The sequence below is a fragment of the Nuphar pumila genome, chromosome 3, assembly GCF_984573655.1.
Source record: "Nuphar pumila chromosome 3, dmNupPumi1.hap1.1, whole genome shotgun sequence".
NCBI classification, from domain to species: Eukaryota; Viridiplantae; Streptophyta; class Magnoliopsida; order Nymphaeales; family Nymphaeaceae; genus Nuphar; species Nuphar pumila.
This window is the reverse complement of record NC_143251.1, coordinates 38,546,784-38,568,512: the sequence shown is the minus strand read 5'-3', so window position 1 is coordinate 38,568,512 and position 21,729 is coordinate 38,546,784. Positions and strand designations below refer to the sequence as shown.

The window sequence follows — 21,729 nt, the reverse complement described above, 5'->3', positions numbered from 1 at the left end:
CATGTGGTAGACTGTACTATTTTTTTTATAGGCAAGCTGGGGTTAGGCAAACCTCCGCCAGTTATACAACCGTACCATTGGGATTTAAACCAACACAGGCAGACGTGCACCAACTGCTCCTACCAGATAAGCGGAGCCCCGTTAGTAGTAGACCATACTTTCAATACTCTCAAAGTTGCATTAAACCTGCAAATTTTTAACTGTGCTTCTCCAATGTTGATCAATATGGATGGACCAGGTAATTGATACTAGAGCAGAAAGCAGTAGCTCAGCTTCTCACAAGAACATCAAGCCTGGTTTGATTAGCAGTAATGACAAGTTAACAAGTATCAACAGGTACCAGTTGATACTGCTGCCATTAACCTGTTTCATTTCTTCATAGATCAATGGATATCATACATTTTAAGGGATGAAACAAATGTTTCAGTTTCTACAACATGAAATATATGAATATATATACATTTATACACAAAGCAGGCAACAAAAAGAACCTAAAAATTAGGCCTACAGGGTTTCACCAATCTGGCAGGGTGACCTGTGAACATCACCAAGTTGATGGGACGCCATTCTTTGACATGAGGCTGAAAAGCTAGGTGTACTCCCATCACTGAATTCTGTAAGCGAGACAGTTTTTCCCTATTTGTCCTCCAAAAAGAAAAATATTACATTTATCCTCAAAAGAAGATTTAAGGAGCATGAATACAAAACTTCAACTCATATAAATAGGCTTGACAGCCTTGGACGATGTTCCTTGGTGCAAGCAACGTGATCCTTGCGTTCTAAAACTGCGGAAATCTTAATGTCCTGTTTCTTTGTGCAAGCAGTTTGCATCTTATGATCTTGTAAATTAGCATTATCCATTGTTTCCATTATAATTCTCCCGAGAACGAACCGGACTTCTCCTTTATCTCCATCTCCAAGCAACTCATAATCAACTTCAAATCTGTCCCTTTTTTCTTGTATACCTTCAATGCCATTTTGAAAGACATCAAAAAGTTCAGAGGCACGTTTACCCATTCCCAAGGTCACGACTACCTGGTCATACATAAACACCATCTTAAGAACACCCAACAAAAGAGTTAAAAAATGCTTTAGAAGAAGATCCACATTAGTAAAGAATAATTTCTGTATGCTTTTCATGAGAATCGGTAAACCGCATTCTGTAAAACTTTCCCCAATTGGCTAATTAGAAGTTTCATGTACTCATGTTGGAACTTTTAGACCACAATGGTGATGTTGGAAATTTTGGACAAGATTAGTTAAAGAAGATGCAAATTACAAGAGTATAGCAGAATATCCTAGAAATTACAAACATGAAACAGCTATATTTGAAACAATTATACAGGCATAGACATCAAACTAAGCTTATTAGATATTATAAAAAAAACCATTTGCTCCTCCAAGAATGAAAATCTAGTTAAAGTGGTTCAACGCACAAACTTATCTACATGAACTAACAGAATCCAACTTTTCAAGAGCCTGAAAATTGTCCCAACCCAACTTCTCCAAGAATACAAAGAAACCAAGAATGTGATATAGTCACCTGTATCTTTCAAGGTAATTTCTCAGTGAGCGTTTTGAACGGAGATATTTTCAAAGAAGTGGTTTTTCTCAGAAAAATCTCAGAAGCTATGAATAATAAAAAAGATAAGAAATAATAGGTTCTATAGTATTTTTCTTGCAAAAATATAAGTAAGCAATTAGAAAAAGGTTTTAAAATATAAAAGAAACAAAAAGATACTTAAAATATATAAAATTTATATTTTTTAAAAAACTCAGAAAATATCACAAAATGGCACAATGTTTTAGGTTCTGGCGATATTTTGAAAATCTGGGGAAAATATCGGCTCACCTTGAAATACCGATAATATTGAGATATTTTCAAAATATCAGCCATAGCAGTGACTATGGATAATACACAAAATTATTGTTGTGAGAGGCACTTTAGTCTGTCACATGTAACTACACTTAACTGGGCATTAATCAGCATTATCTACAGAGAAAGCCCAAATCTCCACCATTCTCCCTATGTCACATAGGTGCGGGTGCGGGTGTGGGTGTGGGTACGGCACTTCAAAAAAACTTGGGTGCAGGGTGCAGGAGGGTATATATATAATTTTTAATAGTTTTAACTTTTATAACAGTTAACACTAATATTATTATACCATCAAGTCATCATGCATAAATTCATGCAATAAATAAAATTAACAATCTACAATTGTTATTCCTCATCAATAAAAAAATAACACCACAATTAAATCAATCTAAAAATAACATAAATTCATGCAAGGCGGCACTTACGGCAACAAGGGGAGGAGGAAGGAGGAGAAGGAAGAAGAAAGAGAAGAGAAGAGGAGGTCGAGGAAGAGAGAGAGAGAGAGAGGAGTACTACCTTGCAATGGCAGTCGCCGCCGTCGAAGGAGGAGAGGAGGGGTCGGAGAGGGCCGCCGCCGTCGGAGGAGGAGAGGAGGGGTCGGGGAGGGTCACCACCATCGCAAGTGGTGGAGTCAGGGGAGGAGGTAGATTAAATGCCCTAACCCCCCCCCCCTTCTTACTATTATTTTTTTTGGTCCAAAATGGACTGTCAGAGTTGACTGAGTCCATTTTGGACACATATAGCCCTGGGTGTGATTGACTGTACCCAGGGCTATGTTGAACGCACCGGGTGCCGCACCTGCATTGCGCTGCATCGACGTGGGTGCGGCACCCGGTTAGCCCTGTGATTTAGCTTTCGTCGACGCGGGTGCAGCACATGTTTAAATTTTGATAAGATTCTAACATTAAGATATTTTTCTACCAAATGTTTAATAAGGTACCTAAATTTTGGCATTTCCATAAACTACACCAAAGATGTGAAATGCCAAAAATTGCACTTACACTTTTATATATCAAAGCAATGTTGCTGCCTCCAAAATAAATATATTACATTATATTTATATATCATTACATTAAGATATCTCGGATGTGTTGGAAGAGGGGAGAGTAGATAAGTACTACCACATCTGTCATTGAGATAATACTGTTAATACGTAGATATCACCTAAATATTTTCGCCTTTCCAAAATTACCACATCTTGGAAATATTGGGTAATTATCAGAATCGAAACCCAATGTTACAAGTTTACAAAAGATAGTGTAAAACAACAAATATACCCTACAACTTATTAAATTAGGGTTCAAGGAATTAGCCTTTCAGCCATTTATTTCAGGAAAGGATTTTATTTGAACTTCAACTAAATAATAATTTCACATAAATCTGATACTATTTTCATTTGAACTTGAAACGTACTACTCACTCAGAAAAATTAGGCAAAGTTTCATTTGAACTTAGAAATGTAACAAAATCAAAAAATGTACAACCGCGAGGGTGTATAGATAGTCCCACTTGGCTAAAGCTAGCATCAACTCCAATAGTCTAGGAGGCTGACCTTATGTCATAAGGTTCTCATCCAAGTATAGCTCAGCAAGAAGAAAATAGGAGCCAGGATTTTAAAATATGAAATATACTAGAAGCCTAGAACAAAGTATTTAACCAAAGCATGTAGATTGCAAAATAAACAACAGGGAAGCACAGAACATACACATGAAGAAATGCATTATGTATTTTTCAATAACTGATACCATGATATACTTCATACTGGATAGCAACTTGATGCTTTGCTTTCCAGCACAGAGATAGCCAAATCATAGTGGAAGCCACCAAACGCCACTTGCAAATGTAGGCATTGTAATTTTCAACACCAAAAATGCCAGTTGCAATTGTTGGCACTGTAACAAACTCGATGGTGGGCTGTTATTGAGCATACAAGCCACATATCCATGGCTCTACAGCAACCAAGGTACAGTTTTCCCAACCATGAATATGAGCTGGACTCTTGGAAGCCTTATGTTCCAAAAAATAAGCCCACTTATTCAACGATACAGTGCACAATTGGAGGGCTTTTGCATTATTATAATGATTAAGATGAAGTGTATCGGACATTAGTATATATGAACTCTAAAAGTTCAATTAACTTCTAATTATTACCTATGTAGTCAAAAGCCCCGACTAGGCACTGACTAGTCTGCCTAGTCGGTCAAACGTAAGTAAAATGCCTAGGCTTTGCAATTCTAGGTGGGTACCTTAAAAGGTACCAATTTTGCCGACTAGGCACCGACTAAGGCGCCTAGTCAGCAACTAAGCTGCCTCCGCCTAGGCACAAGGGCAGTTTAACCATTTATTATTCTTATATATATTGTTATTTTTTGTATATATATAATTATATATACTTGTGGATAAAGGTTGGGTGGATGAAATGGAAAAGTGCTACTGGAGTGCTGTGCGATCGTAGAATGCCATTGCGGTTGAAGGGAAAGTTTTATAGGACGACTATTAGACCCGCTTTACTATATGGTACGGAATGTTGGGCTGCCAAGAGACATCATATTCAAAAAATGCGTGTAGCTGAGATGCGGATGCTTAGATGGATGTGTGGAAATACAATAAAAGATAAGATTCGGAACGAAGAGATACGTAAGAAGGTAGGTGTTGCACCCATTGAAAATAAGATGCGAGAGAATCGTTTACGGTGGTTTGGACATATTCGGCGAAGGCCTAATGATGCTCCAGTTAGAAGGTTGGAGAAATGGGAAAATATATTAGTTAAAAGAGGTCGGGGTAGGCCTAGGAAGACTTGGATGGAGATGATAGGAAAGGATATGAATGCTTTGAACCTCACCGAGGACATGGCGTTGGATAGAAATGATTGGAGGAAAAGGATTCATGTGGAAGACCCAAAATGAATTTCTTTTTTGGTTCATATCGCTGACCCCAATTGTTTTGGGATGAAGGCGTAGTTGCTGTTGTTGTTGTTGTGTTTGTGTGATTTATCCAGTGAAATCATGAAAACATGATTACTTATTATATTTATATTTATATATAATATATATACGTGTGTGTGTATGCTACTTTGCTTTTGGGATTTTTTCTGTGAAACATTGAAAGCATGCACAGTTAATTTGAATTAATTATGTTTTCTATATATGTGTGTGTTTGTTTTTTATGATTTTTTCTATAAAATCCTGAAAGAATGTTTAGAATTATGAATTATGTAATATGTTATTTTTATATGTATATGTTATTGTGCTTCTGTGAAAGGTTGAAAGCATATTTTGTTGATTATACCGAATGTTATGAATATATATATATATATATATATATATATATATATATATATATATATATATATATATTGTGTGTACAATTATATATATGTATATTAATATATTTTGTGAAAGCATGTGTAATTTTGTACTTGTGTAATGAAAACATATTATTAGTAAAAGAATTAAATATATTTTTATGCATATTTTTTATACTTTTTTATATTTTAATTGGGGTACCGACTAGTCCCACCTAGTCATCGACTAGTCTTTTTAGGGGTCTACCAACTAGGCACCGCCTAGCGCTTTTGACTATACAGATTATTGCATGGTACAATTAATGAGATTTTATAACAAACACCATGCAAATAAAAAAGACATGACTGGCAGGTGCTCATACTCTCAAAGAAAACAAGCCCAGAAAGTTTTACGTACCAAACCAGAACATGAAGAAAGTGGGTATCTGTCCATGGCTTCAAGAAGACTGTCAGACTTGGTTAGAGCATGTATAGAGGATTTCGCCAATGATGCAAAAGAACAAACTTCATTTGATAACTGTTCATCGGACATCTTTTTCGACTGAAAGATTTCAGAAGCATATATGGTTTCAATTTCAGCTTTTTTTCTTGCCAACTCCACTGCCTTCCTCCCATCTCCGAGATACAAAGCAAAACAAAATGTCCAAACTACAAGGGCATCTTGGGGATGATTTACTAGTGCAAGGTGAAATGCTAACAGCCCAACCCTGTCAAACACAGGAACAGACCTTGTTGGTTACTTCTGTTCATGCAAGAATATTCAGAAGGGAATCATATTAAATGGAAGGAATTGCCAACATCACTAATGCCAACTGCCATAAATTCAATCACGCAAAAGATAAAACTAAATGCAACAAAGACATTGAAATGAACTTATAGTTAGTAAAAGTGTGCCTTGCCTCAGGGCGGGCCGACATTGCCTTGACGCACAGGCTTGAGGCACGTGACTCCTGTGCCTTGAGGTGCATACAAGGCAAACCCCAACGCCAAGGTGCAAGACTCTCAGAGGCTCGTCAAATGGGGTCACCCCCATTTCACCAATGTCTTTTTTTCCTATTGAAGAAGGAAAGAGGAAAAAGGGGAGGTGGCAGGTGGTTTCAATAATTTGGGGCTTAGGGGCTCCAAACTTCCACCCAAGCCACTTCAGTGAAAAAAGGTGTACCATTCTTCATCTCACCATGTCTCTCCCTTCTCAAATTGATAGTGTGTGTCTATGCGCTTACCAATGTTGTATGTATTGTATTGTATCGTACGATACGTATTGTTACTATGAGGAATATTGATACGATAAGCAATCGTATTGCGATACGAGTGCGTATCATATATATTGTATGATAAGAGCTCATATTGTATCGTACGATACAGAGTCAACGCACTTAAAAAAGGGCAGAATCATAATTTTTAAATTTTGGGTTTTGAAGACCTCTTAAGGGCGACTCCCTCATTTGTGTAGAAGCCATTAGAAAGGTATCCACACACTCTAAGACTCATGAGAGCGATTTGAGGGCCGATTAATGCTCAAGAGAGAGGGATTTTGCGATTTGTTCAAGTAAAAGTTCATTTTCACAATTTTTTCACTCAAGAAAGTGGGTTAAGGTAAAAAAAACCTATTCTAAGTATTTTTTTACTTCTTATTGAGCTTTTTGGGGGAAAGATCGCATCAAATGATCTGGCATGAGAATGGGACACTCGAGTAATGAGTGAAAACCGATTGAAAATCTAGTTCAACTATTTCCATATGTGACTTTATGGTTGTATTTTGTGCAATCCATCATTGTTTCATGTGTTATGATTTTTTTAGAATTTTGCTAATTTTTTCTGATTTTTCATGATTTTTCATGATTTTTTTTATTTTAAAAAATCATTAAAAATTACAATTTTTTATGATACGATACATATCTTATTTTGGACCTTACCGAGACGGGTAACGATACGATACTTACAACCTTGGCGCTTACTATGTACATGCAAGTGCATTTGATTTTTTTTGTGCGTTATTGTGTATGATGTATATGTGTGACAGTGTGTGTGGGAGTTTTTTCATCAGATATCCATACTACAACAACAACAACAACAACGCCTTCAACCCAAACAATTGGGGTCGGTGATATGAACCAAAAAGAAAATCATTTTGGGTCCTCCACATGAATCCTTCTCCTCCAATCATTTCTATCCAATGTCAAGTCCTCGGTGAGGTTCAAAGCATTCATATCCTTTCTTATCATCTTCATCCAAGTCTTCTTAGGCCTACCCCGACCTCTTTTAGTTAATAGATTTTCCCATTTCTCCATCCTTCTAACCGGAGCATCATTAGGCCTTCGCCGAATATGCCCAAACCAACGTAAACGATTCTCACTCATCTTATTTTCAATGGATGCAACCAAGGTTGTTAAATGCGATGAGGCGAAGCGAGGCTTTGAGCCTGCGCTTCGCCTCTGAGGCGTACGCAGTGAAGCGGTGGGAGGGGAGGCAGTAAGAGAAGGATCACCCGCACAGCTGGTACGGAAGCGAGGGATATGCCGGTTGTCCGGTGGTCGGAGAAGACTGAACAGCAGCTGTAGCACAGCAACTCCGGTGGTCGGTAGTCACCACTGGTCGGAGGTTGACGAGGGGCGCATCACAGCAACGCCTCAGTACCTTGAGCGTGCGCCTCGCCTCTGAGGCGTACGCTTCAGGTACTGAGGCGTACGCCTCTCACAACACTGGATACAACGCCTACCTTCTTACGTATTTCCTCGTTCTGAATCTTATCTTTTAGTGTATTTCCACACATCCATCGAAGCATACGCATCTCAGTTACACTCATTTTTTGAAAATGATGTCTCTTGGCAGCCCAACATTCCGTACCATATAGTAAAGCGGGTCTAATTGTCGTCCTATAAAACTTTCCCTTCAACCGTAATGGCATTCTACGATCGCACAACACTCCAGTTGCACTTTTCCATTTCATCCACCCAACCTTAATCCTATGATTTACATCTCCATCAATTTCTCCATTCTTTTGAATGATAGATCCTAAATATTTGAAACAGTCATCCATCGCTATTTGTTGCTCACCAAGCTTCACTACACTCTCATCACTACTTCGTTGCTTACTAAACCGACATTCCATATATTCTGTCTTACTCTTACTCAACGTAAAACCTCTTGCTTCCAAAGTCTGTCTCTATAATTCTAACTTAGCATTAACCCCAGCTCTATGTTAGATTTTGAATCTCCAGGTTCTTCCACGCGTGAGATCTGAAAAACAGAGAGAGAGAGAGAGAGAGAGAGAAAGGGAGAGAGAAGATGGGAGAAGCCGATACCCCTTCAGCAATAGGGTCGGCTGCTGTGTATTCCTTCATATTAACAAGAGATTACAATATTTTAGGGTACTAAAATACCCCTCGTTACAATAAACAATATTACATAATGCCATTAATGAAGAAGTGGATGTCACGGGTCCTGGATCTTCAGATCCATAACCCGGAACCGAGAAAACACTTCTTTTCACCCTCCCTCAAGTTGTGCATGATCTTGAATCATGAACAACTTGCCTTTTAACATCCAAAATCTGTCTTTTGTCAATCCTTTTGTAAATATATCCGCCACTTGATCTGTAGTTCGAACAAATTCAGGCTCAATCTCTTTCTCTTCTACCTTTTGTCTCACAAAATGTTGGTCTATTTCAATATGTTTGGCACGACTGTGATGGATTGGATTAAAAGACATACTAATGGCGCTCTGGTTGTCACACAAAAGAAGTGATCGAGATATCGATTCTCCAACTTCTGTCAGTAGATGTCTAACCCAAGTAGCCTCAGCAGTGGCGGCTGCCATTGACCTGTATTCAGCCTCTGTACTGGATCTGGCAACAGCCTTTTGTTTCTTACTACTCCAAGAAACCAAATTCATCCCAACAAATACACAATAGCCTGATACTGATCTGCGTTCATCTGGATCTCCCGCCCAGTCCGCGTCAGAATAAATAGTGATCTCATGTGCACTTTGCCCATTTGTCTTTCGCTTATATGTGAGACCATCCCCAACCGTTCCCTTCAGATATCGTAGTATCCGTTTAACTGCTTCCATATGCCCTTCACATGGGGCATGCATAAACTGAGAAACTTGATTCACCGAGTAGACTATATCAGGGCGAGTAAAAGTGAGGTATTGTAACATACCCACTATGCTACGGTACTGTGTGGGATTATCAAAAGGATCTCCGTCTTGAGAGCTAAGCCTTTGATGAAGAACGCTAGGAGTACTCAAGGGCTTGCAGTCTTTCATACCCGATTTATTGAGAACATCAATGGTATACTTATGTTGAGTGAGAGTCATTTTTTCAGAGGAACTGTCAACTTCAATTCCAAGAAAGTACCGTAGTTTGCCAAGGTCCTTCATTTTGAACCTCTGATTCAAGAGATGTTTGACTTCTTCAATGTGCTCATTGGAACTGCCAGTGATGATAATATCATCCACATATATCAACAACAGAGTAATTGTGTCTTGGTTCTTAAATATAAATAGGGAGTGGTCAAGAAGAGATTTCTTAAAACCATACTTTTGTATTTCAAGAGAAAAGCTGTCAAACCAAGATCGAGATGCCTGCTTCAATCCATATATCGCCCTTTTTAGTCCGCAGACATATTTTGTAGGATTACCTTCTGCGTATCATCAGCAAACAACATACACCACGGCACATTTTCTTCAATTGATCTTGTAAGTTCATCTATCACTATAGCAAAAAGGAAAGGGCTTAATGCAGATCCTTGGTGTAACCCAACCGTTATAGAAAAATTGTCTGTCACCCCTCCACAAGTGCGGACATTGGTTACTACTCCTTCGTACATATCTTTAATTATACTAATGTACTTGAGAGAGATACCTTTCTTCATCATTGTCCACCAAGGAACATCCCTAGGTACTCTATCGTATGCCTTCTCCAAATCAATAAAAACCATATACAAATCTTTGTTCCCCTCTCTATATCTCTCAATAAGTTGTCTAAGAAGATGTATAGCTTCCATAGTTGATCTTTCAGGCATAAAACCAAATTGATTCTCCGATATCATGGCAACCTTCCTCAACCTATACTCAATCACCCTCTCCCAAAGTTTCATAGTATGACTCATGAGTTTTATATCACGATAGTTTGTGCAATCTTGTATAGCACCCTTATTCTTATAGAGAGGCACCAAAGTACTCTTTCTCCACTCATTAGGCATCTTATTTGTCCGACAAATCTTGTTAAAAAGATTTGCCAACCATACTAAACATTTCTCCCCCAAGCATTTCCAAGTCTCGATAGGTATACCATCCGGGCCAACTGTCTTTCTGGATTGCATTTTCTTCAAAGCCTCTGCAATTTCTTTCTTTTGAATCTTGCGCATGAAGTCACGATTCATCTCATGAAAAGGAATGGAGAAGTCTCCAAGATCCTGGGCATGCCTTCCATTAAATAGCTTATCAAAATAATCTTCTCATCTCTCATTAATCTCCTCATCTTTAACTAAAACCCTTTGTGTTTCATCTTTGATACATCTAACCATACCCAGTGTTAGAAAGTGACTTTGAATACTTTAGGTTCGATAATGAACCCATACAGATGCACATTAAGTGCGAATATACCCACTCAAGGGAACAACACAAGCACATCATGTGCTAATACATAAACCCATAAAAGGGGTAAATATGACATAAAGTCATAAGTTGAATATTATTGAAGAAATAAGAAAAAGAGGGTAAAAAACCCTATACAATGGAGCATAAGCTCCTCCAAGGAGTGAGGAAATACAAGGGGGAGACCCCTATTTATAACACAAGAAAGGAGCCACAAAGGGGGCTCCCAAATGAGTCGTTGGGAGCCCCCAACGGTCACATTTGTGACCGTTGGGGGCTCCCCAACGACTCTTTGGGGAGCCTCCCTAGGTGGCGCAAACCCAAAAAAAGGAGAAAAATAAAAAAAAGAAAATATAAAATTAAATTACAAACATATTCCGAATGGAATATGCGTAAAATTGTGAAATGTCTAAACTACCCCTATGCCTATAAATAGAGAAATATATATTTTATATATATAATTAGGATAATACATATGCATATATACAATATATGAATATGTATTATCCTTTATATATGTAAAATATATATAATATTACAAAGGTTGAATGATACATTTTAACACCCCCCTCAAACTTTGCGTGGGGGAACGAAAAGATTGAAGAAAGCAAGAGGAAGAATCTCAAGGCTTCAAGAGCCTTCAGTCCGAATGCCATTGAAAATGCAAATGTCTTCCTCCAACGTCTTTAACGATGAGCACCTTCCATGATCTATCCAAGGTACTTCCTTTTTCACTTATCTTCAAGATCCTGCGGAACAACAACAAAGAACAAGTAAAAAATATATTTGCACTTTACTCAAATGGAACATTCCTAACAAGGTGCAAAATTATATTTATGCAAGATCACATGATGAAATAATTACTTTAGCATGAGGAAAATTTAGAAAAATCAAGATTTCAAAATCATATATCATGTTAAATGGTGAGCGGAAGCAAATTATGCGGAAATGAATTGCAAGAATGCATAATGCATTCATAAGGTCCAACATTGGACAAACATAACCCCATAATAGGGAATAACACAATGGTCCTCTAAGGGACACCACAGTAAGCCTACGAAGAGGCATAAGTTACATATGTTTTATTGAATAAGATCCTAAAAGGCCATAAAGAGCATATGCATATATTATCATGAAATGAATTAATATTTAAAGGAATCATTAATGAACATGCTTCAAACATGTAATGAAGTGTCAAACAAGAGAAACGAAGTCTCCAAGCATACTTTAGACAAAATAAACACAAGAGTTCACAAGGTTTTAAATCCATTTACGAGGCAAAACGAAGAGTGTTATTTGAATAGAGAATCTTACCCATTTAGGAAAATCTCACTCAATTGACAAAAACACATTTTGCATACAAAAGTGGTCAAAGAACCATAAGCACTTAATATATAGATTAAATGCCAAAAAATCAACTTGATTTTAAAATATGCATATCAAAAATATGATTCACTTGAATATCTTAAAACACAAGTCATGAATGAAATTTTGCAAATTTCAATAATTCATCCATTACAAACCACTACCTCATTAGTCCTCCAAAACCCATAAATCAAGTGTATAAGCTACTAGATCAAGAATATAAATATAATGCCATTAAAGGCCAAAGACACACAAAGGTGTGCAAAAGAACCTCTTGTCTACATATAATAATACTTGAAATGAGTGCATCTACAACAAGAACAAGAGAATACATGCCAACATGGACCAAAAGCATCTCTTGTCTACGTAAAAATACACTCAAAACCAAGTATGTTCAGCTACTAGAACAAGAGTAACAAGCCGACCATGGGCTAAAACACAATACATCTCTTGTCTACATAAGATGGCACTTGAAATGAGTGAAATAAGCCAACCATGGGCATACATCTCAGCGACTAGAACAAGGACACAAACGCCAACATGGACTAAAATCACACACCATGGTGTGAATCAACGTGCCTTGTCTACATAAAATAACACTCAAGACAAGTGTGTTCAGCTACTAGACCAAGAGAGCAAAAGCCAACAAAGGGCTACCAACACACGAAGGTGTAATAAAATTCTTGTCTACATATGATGACACTTAGATAAGGGGCATAAAAGAAGAAGACTTTTGAGGCAATAAAACTTGTAATGACAAACATATAAATAAAACCTTGAAACAATATTCTTCAAAAAAAGAATACCCATAACAAAATCATTTTGAAATAAAATGTGTGAATATACACACACCAAGAACACTTGTGCACAAAAGCACAAAACATAAATGTGCAAATGCACTCATATGATTCATAAACAATAAAAGGTTGGGCAATAACCCCAAAACCTTAATTTTAATATACCTTAAAACATTTAAGGTTTTAAACATCATATATCCATCACATTTATATATAAATAAAAGCATCCCATAAGATCAATGGCCAACATTAAACTAGTGACACACTCATATACCAAATCATTCTAGAGTCCCAAGGTGCCCATAACTCACCTCAACCACCATCTATAATATGGTAAGTGGACAAACTAAAATGACATAACAATGAGTGACACACTCATAATTAGAGATCATATACCAAATCATTCTAGAGTCCTAAGGTGCCCATAACTCACCTCAATCACCATCTATAATATGGCAAGTGGACAATCTAGAATGATATAACACGAGGTGCCCATAACTCACCTCAACAAACATCTCTAATAAAACAATAATAAGGCCAAACAAGTGATGCATTAAATAACATGTGATGGACAAATATAAATGTCACAAAAAGGCAATAAACACTTTAGGAATCATTTTTCAAAGAAAAGAGGACCGATTAAAAATTGAATCAAAGGTCCAATATAATCAATCACAATAATATGCTTTACAACAACAATTTTGCATAAATCCGAATTATGCTTAATCTTCAAAAGAAGTCATTTATACAAAAAGGACTTATTATGCAACTAACACAATTTATGAAATATTAAGCAACATCATGCGTAAGAACCGATTTGGAAAAAGTTAAAAACAAGCCTCAATTATGATAGATATAAAGTGCAATTAAATGCACACCAAATGATAATAGATACACTTTTATGCAATGCAAGATTTTTAAATGACAATAATCTTGAATGAGCAAATAACAAACTTAGGCCAATATAGGTATTCATAAAGATGGTGAAGTTTGAAAATCTTATGAAATCCACTATTGTAACTTAAAAAATGATGCTCACAACCAATCTTCTCACAACAACCATGAAATCTTCATAAAAGAGTATATACTCACAAGAAGATTATAAGGACCGAAAGGCTCCTTAAAGAGAGCTCAAAAAACACACAAAATTCCCAAAGAAGAGGGAAACTCCACTAAAGTGGGATAAATCCCAACAAAGAAGAATAATAGATTTATTAAAAAACCTTATGATAAAGTAAGATTGTACTATGGCATAAATCTATAAAATTAAACATTTATCGAGGAAAAATTCAAAAGTCATAAGTTTTATCAAAAAACATGACTTAATAGATTATTACCAACTCCTAATGCAATAAGTACGCAACAAACATTAGTGAAGAGCATAAATTTTATAATGAGACAAGCTCTTTAAATCAAATTGAAAAATCTTTTAAGAGTATAAAGATGCAAAGAAAATCACCATATTCCATAAGACTATTTTAAAACTTAATTCAACCGGAAAAAAAAACCTTCTTAATTAAATGTTGCTCATATAAAAAGGACACATTAGGAAAGTGAATCAAAACTTATTAAGGAATTTTTCATATATGTCAAGCATTTTTCAAAAAAACTACACCTCAGAAACATTTTAATCTTAACATACCTTTCTTTAAAGACTTACCATTCATATAAAAGGTATTCTTATAAACAAAGTTAGGTTTAAAATATAAATTCAAAGCTCCAATGGTCATAAATTTTTACCGACTCATTAAAGCAAGTTTTGAGCAATCATATATCTAATTTTTCGCCAAACAAGTTATCATTTAAAATTTTTCAAAGAAAAACATACGAAAAAGTATGTATACGAAAAAGATTCAATAGAGTATCAAGTAACTCAAATTTTTATAAAAAGACATAATGACAAAGAGTACACATAAAAAAACATATTAAATTCTTCATACAATACTTAAAGAAATAGAATGCATACCGAATAACTTTAAGAAAGAAAAGAAAGAGAAATGAATACTTCACCATTTTTCTTTAAAAATTTCTTGAATACTACGCTTCCCAATGCACCAAAGAGCAACTCGATCTCAACCGAGCTCTGATATCATGTTAGAAAGTGACTTTGAATACTTTAGGTTCGATAATGAACCCATACACATGCACATTAAGTGTGAATATACCCACTCAAGGGAACAACACAAGCACATCATGTGCTAATACATAAACCCATAAAAGGGGTAAATATGACATAAAGTCATAAGTTGAATATTATTGAAGAAATAAGAAAAAAGAGGGTAAAAAACCCTATACAATGGAGCATAAGCTCCTCCGAGGAGTAAGGAAATATAAGGGGGAGACCCCTATTTATAACACAAGAAAGGAGCCACAAAGGGGGCTCCCAAATGAGTCGTTGGGAGCCCCCAACGGTCACATTTGTGACCGTTGGGGGCTCCCCAACGACTCTTTGGGGAGCCTCCCTAGGTGGCGCAAACCCAAAAAAAAGAAGAAAAAAAAGAAAATATAAAATTAAATTACAAACATATTCCGAATGGAATATGCGTAAAACTGTGAAATGTCTAAACTACCCCTATGCCTATAAATAGAGAAATCTATATTTTATATATATAATTAGGATAATACATATGCATATATACAATATATGAATATGCATTATCCTTTATATATATAAAATATATATAATATTACAAAGGTTGAATGATACATTTTAACAACCCAGATCCCTCGATTTCATATCTCTCATCTTTGCAAGCCTATAAATATCCTTTTCGCCCTCCTTGGTATCCAACTTGTCATAGACCTCCTTATATCCCTTATCCCTCGTGTTTCGAACTACTTTTTTAGCTTCCTTCTTTGCTACCATATACTTCTCCAAATTCTCATTATCACGACTCTTGGATTTATAAAACACAATCTTTTAACCTTAATAGTTAATTTGACATCTTCGTTCCACCATGATGTATCCTTACCTAGCGGTGCACCGCCTTTAGACTCACCCAAAACTTCCTTCGCCACCTTTCTCATGCAACTCGCTATCTTATTCCACATTGATTCTGCATCCTCCTCGAGACACCAATTAGCTTCCTTAGTTACCTATTCTACAAACATCCCTTGTTTAGCTCCTTTCAATGCCCACCATTTAATTCTAGGATCTATCCTATGTCTATCCCTTTTGTGGCATTTTCTAATTTTAAGATCTAAAATTAAGACTCTATGTTGTGCAACTACACTTTCTCCCGGTATAACCTTACAATTGATGCAACAACCCCTATCGCTCTTTCTGATTAGGAAAAAATCTATCTGACTCTTATTAACCCCACTTTTAAATGTTACTAGGTGAGACTCCCTCTTCCTAAACCACGTGTTGGCTAAGATCAAATCATAGGACAAACCAAAATCTAAAATCCTTTCTCTACTTTCGTTTATTTCTCCTATACCATAGCCTCCATGGATACTCTCAAATCCATCCCTACTAATGCCTACATGACCATTAAGGTCTCCGCCGATGAAAATCTTTTCTCCATGAGATATCCCTTGTACTACTCCGTCTAAATCTTTCCAAAATTGACGCTTAATGGAATCGTCTAAACCGACTTGAGGTGCATAAACACTAATAAAATTAATAATATTTGTACCTACTACTAATCTAATAAGTATAATCCTATCCCCCTTCCTACATACCTCAACTATATTATCTATAAACTTACGACTAATAACAATCTCAACTCCATTCTTATTCATATGTATTCATGTATATCAAATCTTATATCCCCAAGGTTGTATCACTTTTGCTTTCTCACCTACCCATTTGGTCTCTTGTAAACATAAAATATCAATATTTCTCCTACACATAACATCTACTAACTCTACCAACTTACCAGTTAAAGACCCTATGTTCCAAGTGGCTAACCTAATTCTATGGTCTTGAACTATCTTTTTTACCCTCACCCGACCAACAAAGTGTGGGAACCCTTGCCTATTTGACCCCACCCTCGGGCGCCGGTTTGACGCATCGCTTCTGGGCAATGTCCTAGCTACCCTTGCCCACTTATCACTGCCTTCGGGCCTATAGAGTACAGAGTGTCGCTTAGTAGGGAATGCCCCAACGAAATTCGCATATTGGTTCATATTCATAGGGTGTGACTAAGTTTTTACGCTGGCTGTCACTGGCCTACCGCAACCCTCCTCTGTTATCCGGGCTTGGGACAGACAGTGTATAACTAAACAGTTATGCGCAGGATAAAAAACACAACCTAAAAATGTATAAAAAGCAAGTTTTTTTTTTAAAAGAAACGACATGAAAATGCCAACAAAAGGAGAATTTGGCGGAAGTACGTAAAAAATTACCTTGAATCGTCGCTCATCGATGAGGGCTTCCTCCGTCGCCCGTGTTGGATCTCCCAAAGCGTGAAAAACCCCTCCCTGCCGCTGAGAGAGAGAGATAGATGTGCGGTGGGAGCTTCGTCTACCTCGGCGACCCAGATTCCGACGAGCTTCCTGCGGGAGAGAGAGAGAGAGAGAGCAGTTAATCGGGTTTGAGGGTTGGGGGAAGGCACCGACGAGCTTCGTTTGCCTCTGGTGACCCAAAGAGAGAGAGAGAGAGAGTATCCGGTAGCCGAGGGTTTCAGATTGCGTCCCTGCTCTGGTTCAGGGGACCCCAAAAAGAGAGAGAGAGAGAGAGAGTAACTGTTAGTCGAGGGTTTTGCTTCACTGTTAGTCGGCAACCCAAAGAGAGAGAGAGAGAGAGTATCCGGTAGTCGAGGGTTTCAGATTGCGCCCTGCTCTGGTTCAGGCGACCCCCCTTGATTTACACCAAAAAATTGAATGAGATTCCCTGAGCCTTTCAGAAATCCACGAAATCCCCAAATCCACTACGCCTACGAATGCCGATTCACGAAAATCTCAACCCCTCCTGGTTCCACTCGTGAGAAAGGTAAGGAAGGAGTGTGGAATGGCCTCACAAGATAGTGGTTGGCTGCTCACGGTGGGGGTTGGGTTGCAGCACAAGAGAATACGTTGAGGGAAGAAGAATGGAAAAAACCCTTTACGGGAACCTCCTACCTTTCATCAAATATCCATGATTGTGAATATTTTAGTAGATGTGCATGCATGCATGAAAAAATAGCTCAATGTTTCTTTGCATTAATTTTGTGTATATGCTTGAAAATTTTAGCTAGAATTTGCTCTAAAGGTAATTTTTGTGCATTTAAGTGTATTTGCAAGTGCTCTATATGTAATTGTTGTGCGTGTAAACGATATATATATATATATATATATATATATGTGTGTGTGTGTGTGTGTGTGTGTGTTAACTAAAAATATGTGAACTGAAGTATGAAATTTTCATGTGTTTTTTTTCTTAAATTTCACCGTACAAATGTAATATAGATGCTTGGTTTTATAGAAACCGGCTATTGGATCATCTCATTATGATGCATAAGAATCTTTTAAGGCATGAAAATCAACGGCTCAGAATTTCCATAAATATTCAAGCATTCAAAAATCACATTTTTTCATCTAAAATACATGAACCAGCAGTTGATTCCTAGCAAATGGACCATGACGAATACATCTGCAAGGTTGGATTTGCAAAAAAAAGTGTTGGAAATGCCTAGTTCACACTTCGGTTTACATATTTCCAGTTTAACATATTATAGTGGCCCTATATATATAGTGGTTTTGTACCATGATACCTTATGGTGGTACATACTCTTGTTTGTATGGATCTAGCCACCAAATAATAAATCTAACCATACATATGTGTTTAGCATAGTTTATTTAATGTCTTAGTAAGTTTTATAATATCTAATACACCATAAGATTAATTTTTGAGATGGTGAAAAATCAGCGCCTCACATTTCTTGAAAATAAGGGTGGTTTAGAAATGGTGTAAACCATCCTATTTGAGTCGTCTCTAACATATGAAAATAGTAAATAAGACATGCTAAACATCATCCAAAGGTTAGAATTTGCTTTTGGAGGTTAGATCTATGAAAATCAAGTGTGTACCACTGTAAGTTATGGGGGTACAAGACCACCATAGAAGCACCCTATATATATATATATATATCCTTTTTATTAAGTTCATCTGCATGCTTTATAAATAATTGATTATTTAATCTAAAAATAAAGCAATGTTCTAGTCATTATGGTGCATAGAAATTGAAATGTGGCGATCTATGTAACATGAACACTTCTAAAAGGGCAATGCACCAATGTCATGTTAAGAGATGTACATGTATATAATATAAATATGTATACATATATATGTATGTTGTATTTATATATAAGTATTTTTTTTTCCTTTTAGAATGTACTTAGGTTTTTGTACACTTTTTATCTTTTTTCTTTTTGGTTTTTGGTTAGGGCTTTTTAATCTTTTGACCAAACTAACCATTGGGAGCTCCCCAACGGCTTGTAGGGCCTCTAGACCCCTCTCTCATGTGTATATAAGGGACATGGGAGTCCTTATTTTGTAATGCATTATGCCATGCATAATTGATAAATAAAGTATTTATTTCTTTACTTGAGTGTGTGCTCTTGTGTGTCCCTTTGTGAGTTGTGTTTGTGTTTTTGCCCCTGCTAGGCATTGTATTCTTGAATCCTTGGGGATTCATCACATGGTATACAAGGCATTGGCTCTTGGGATCGTGACTCAAGAATTGAAGGTTTCTACTCTCTCAAAGTGTTTGTGGTGCCACCCTTGCTTGTGAGTGAATGTGGCGATCGTGCTCAAATGTTCATGGTGCTCGTGTGTTTGTGGTGCCACCCTTGCTCGTGCATCATTCATCCTTTTTTTCTCTCCCGCTTCTTCTTTTCCTCTCATATATATGGCTGACAAGGAGGTTGTCACCATCGTCCCCATCAAGTTCGATGGGAACAACTACAATAGATGGGCCACGACGATGAAGAGGTTCTTTGTTGGAAAGGAACTATGGCACCTAGTGGATGGTTCTACTCCGGAACCCCAACTTATACTCACAAAAAATGTAAATGGAGAGGAGAAAGCTTTAAAAGATAGTAAGAGAGAGAAGGCTATGATCGATTATCGGAAAGCCTTTAGAGATTTGGAAGTGGGCTATGTTAAGTCCCTTTCATGGTTTATGAATAGCATGGAGCAAGATCTATGTCACATGGGTGCGGGTGCGGGCGCGGGCGCGGGTGCGGGGATTCGGCACTTCCAAAAAACCCGGGTGCGGGGGTGCGGCAGGGGCAAAAATGTCAATATATATATATAGGGGGTCGGGGTTCCCCTCGATTTTTTTTTAAAAAAAGCAGTTGTCTGCTGCTTTTTTTAAAAAAAAATAGAGCAGCTGTCAGCTGCTGTCAGCCAGCTGACAGAGTTGCTTTTTAAAAAAAAGAATCCAGCTGCTGTCAGCCAGCTGACAGAGCTGCTTTTTAAAAAAAAGAATAGCAGCTGACAGCTGCTGTCACAGCTGACAGACAGCAGCTGTCAACAGTTTCTTTTTAAAAAAAAAAAATCGCAGCATAGGTGATAGGGCAAATTTTTTAAAAAAAAAAATCCAAAAAAAAAATGGACTTAAATGATCCTGGGTGCGGTCAACGCACCCAGGATCATTTGACCGCACCCAGTACCGCACCCGCACTCGCACCCTGCTAGCCGAATCCCTGTGACATAGAGCAAGATTCATGTGAGAACATTTTGATTTTTGAAAGGGTCGATGAAGCTTGGACATTTCTAAAAGAGATGTATACTCAAAATGATGCCGCTTGTGGGAACTTAGAGATAAGATCCACTCGTGCAAGCAAGGTGACCAATCCGTGAGAGAATATTATGGTAAATTGAAAAGACTATAGGATGAGATGGCTAGGAATGATCCCATATGGGACACACCCAATGATGCCAAACAATGGAAGTGGGTTCAAGAACAATTCTTCCAATTTATGAAAGGGTTGAGACCCGAATATGAGCAAGTTTGTATTACTATTATACATATACGAGAGACTCTTTCATTACATGAGATATTGGCAAAAGTATGCATGGAGGAGAGTAGGCTCAAATCTTCTATGGAGCCAAAAGAATCCAAAGAAAGTGTTGGTTGTGTCTAGGCCCGATTAGAATGTTAAAACCTGCAAACCTCCACACTTCAACAAATTTCAACAAGATGGTAAAGAGAAGAGAAAATTATTTGTCACTTTTGTAGAGAACCGAGGCATATCAAACCTTATTGCCCCAATTTGAAGAACATGGACGAGTAGAGGGTAGCTTTGGTTCCTTCACAAGAAGGACAAACGAGAGGGTTCGATGATGGTTCCAAACCATTGGCTCTCTCTCTCTCTCTCTCTCTCTCTCTCTCTCTCTCTCTCTCTCTCTCTCTCTCTCTCTCTCTCTCTCTCTCTCTCTCTCTCAATTTGTGAAAGCCCTTCAACAGCTATTCAAAGCTTCTTCCACTACCATTGGTGTCACAATTTCCACTTCTCCTACTAGTATGAATTCTTGGCTTTTAGATTTAGGGGCATCTTTTCATATGACCCCAAATGTTAATATTATTTTTTATTGTCGCACCAATTTAAATGACTCTTTTGTCTCTACGACTGATGGAACTTCTTTACACATAAAAGGAATAGGAAATATTGACAAAACTCTTGAAAAATCAAAGAATTTTTTTTGTTTTAAATGTTAGGCATATTTCAAAATTAAGTTTGAATCTTCTTTCGGTTTCTCAATTTTTCGACCATGAGTGTGAAGTTTTCATCTCATCAAATGGTTGTTGAGTCCAGGATCACTGGTTAGAGAAGCTGATTGGGCAAAGTCATAGAGA

The 21,729-nt window shown here is 37.2% G+C and overlaps 1 protein-coding gene across 1 annotated transcript in view; it reads right to left on the bottom strand.

The window, feature by feature from the left end:
- Positions 1-398: 398 nt before the first annotated feature.
- Positions 399-21,729, bottom strand: part of LOC149842635 (uncharacterized) — a 30,385-nt gene continuing 9,054 nt past the window's right edge. The window contains exons 13-14 of the mRNA XM_090000707.1: positions 5,578-5,887; positions 399-1,035 (exon numbers count right to left, since the gene is read on the bottom strand). Of these exons, the coding sequence (XP_089856833.1) occupies positions 715-1,035; positions 5,578-5,887 (631 nt within the window). The 3' untranslated portion in view covers positions 399-714. The remainder of the gene's footprint in view (positions 1,036-5,577; positions 5,888-21,729) is intronic.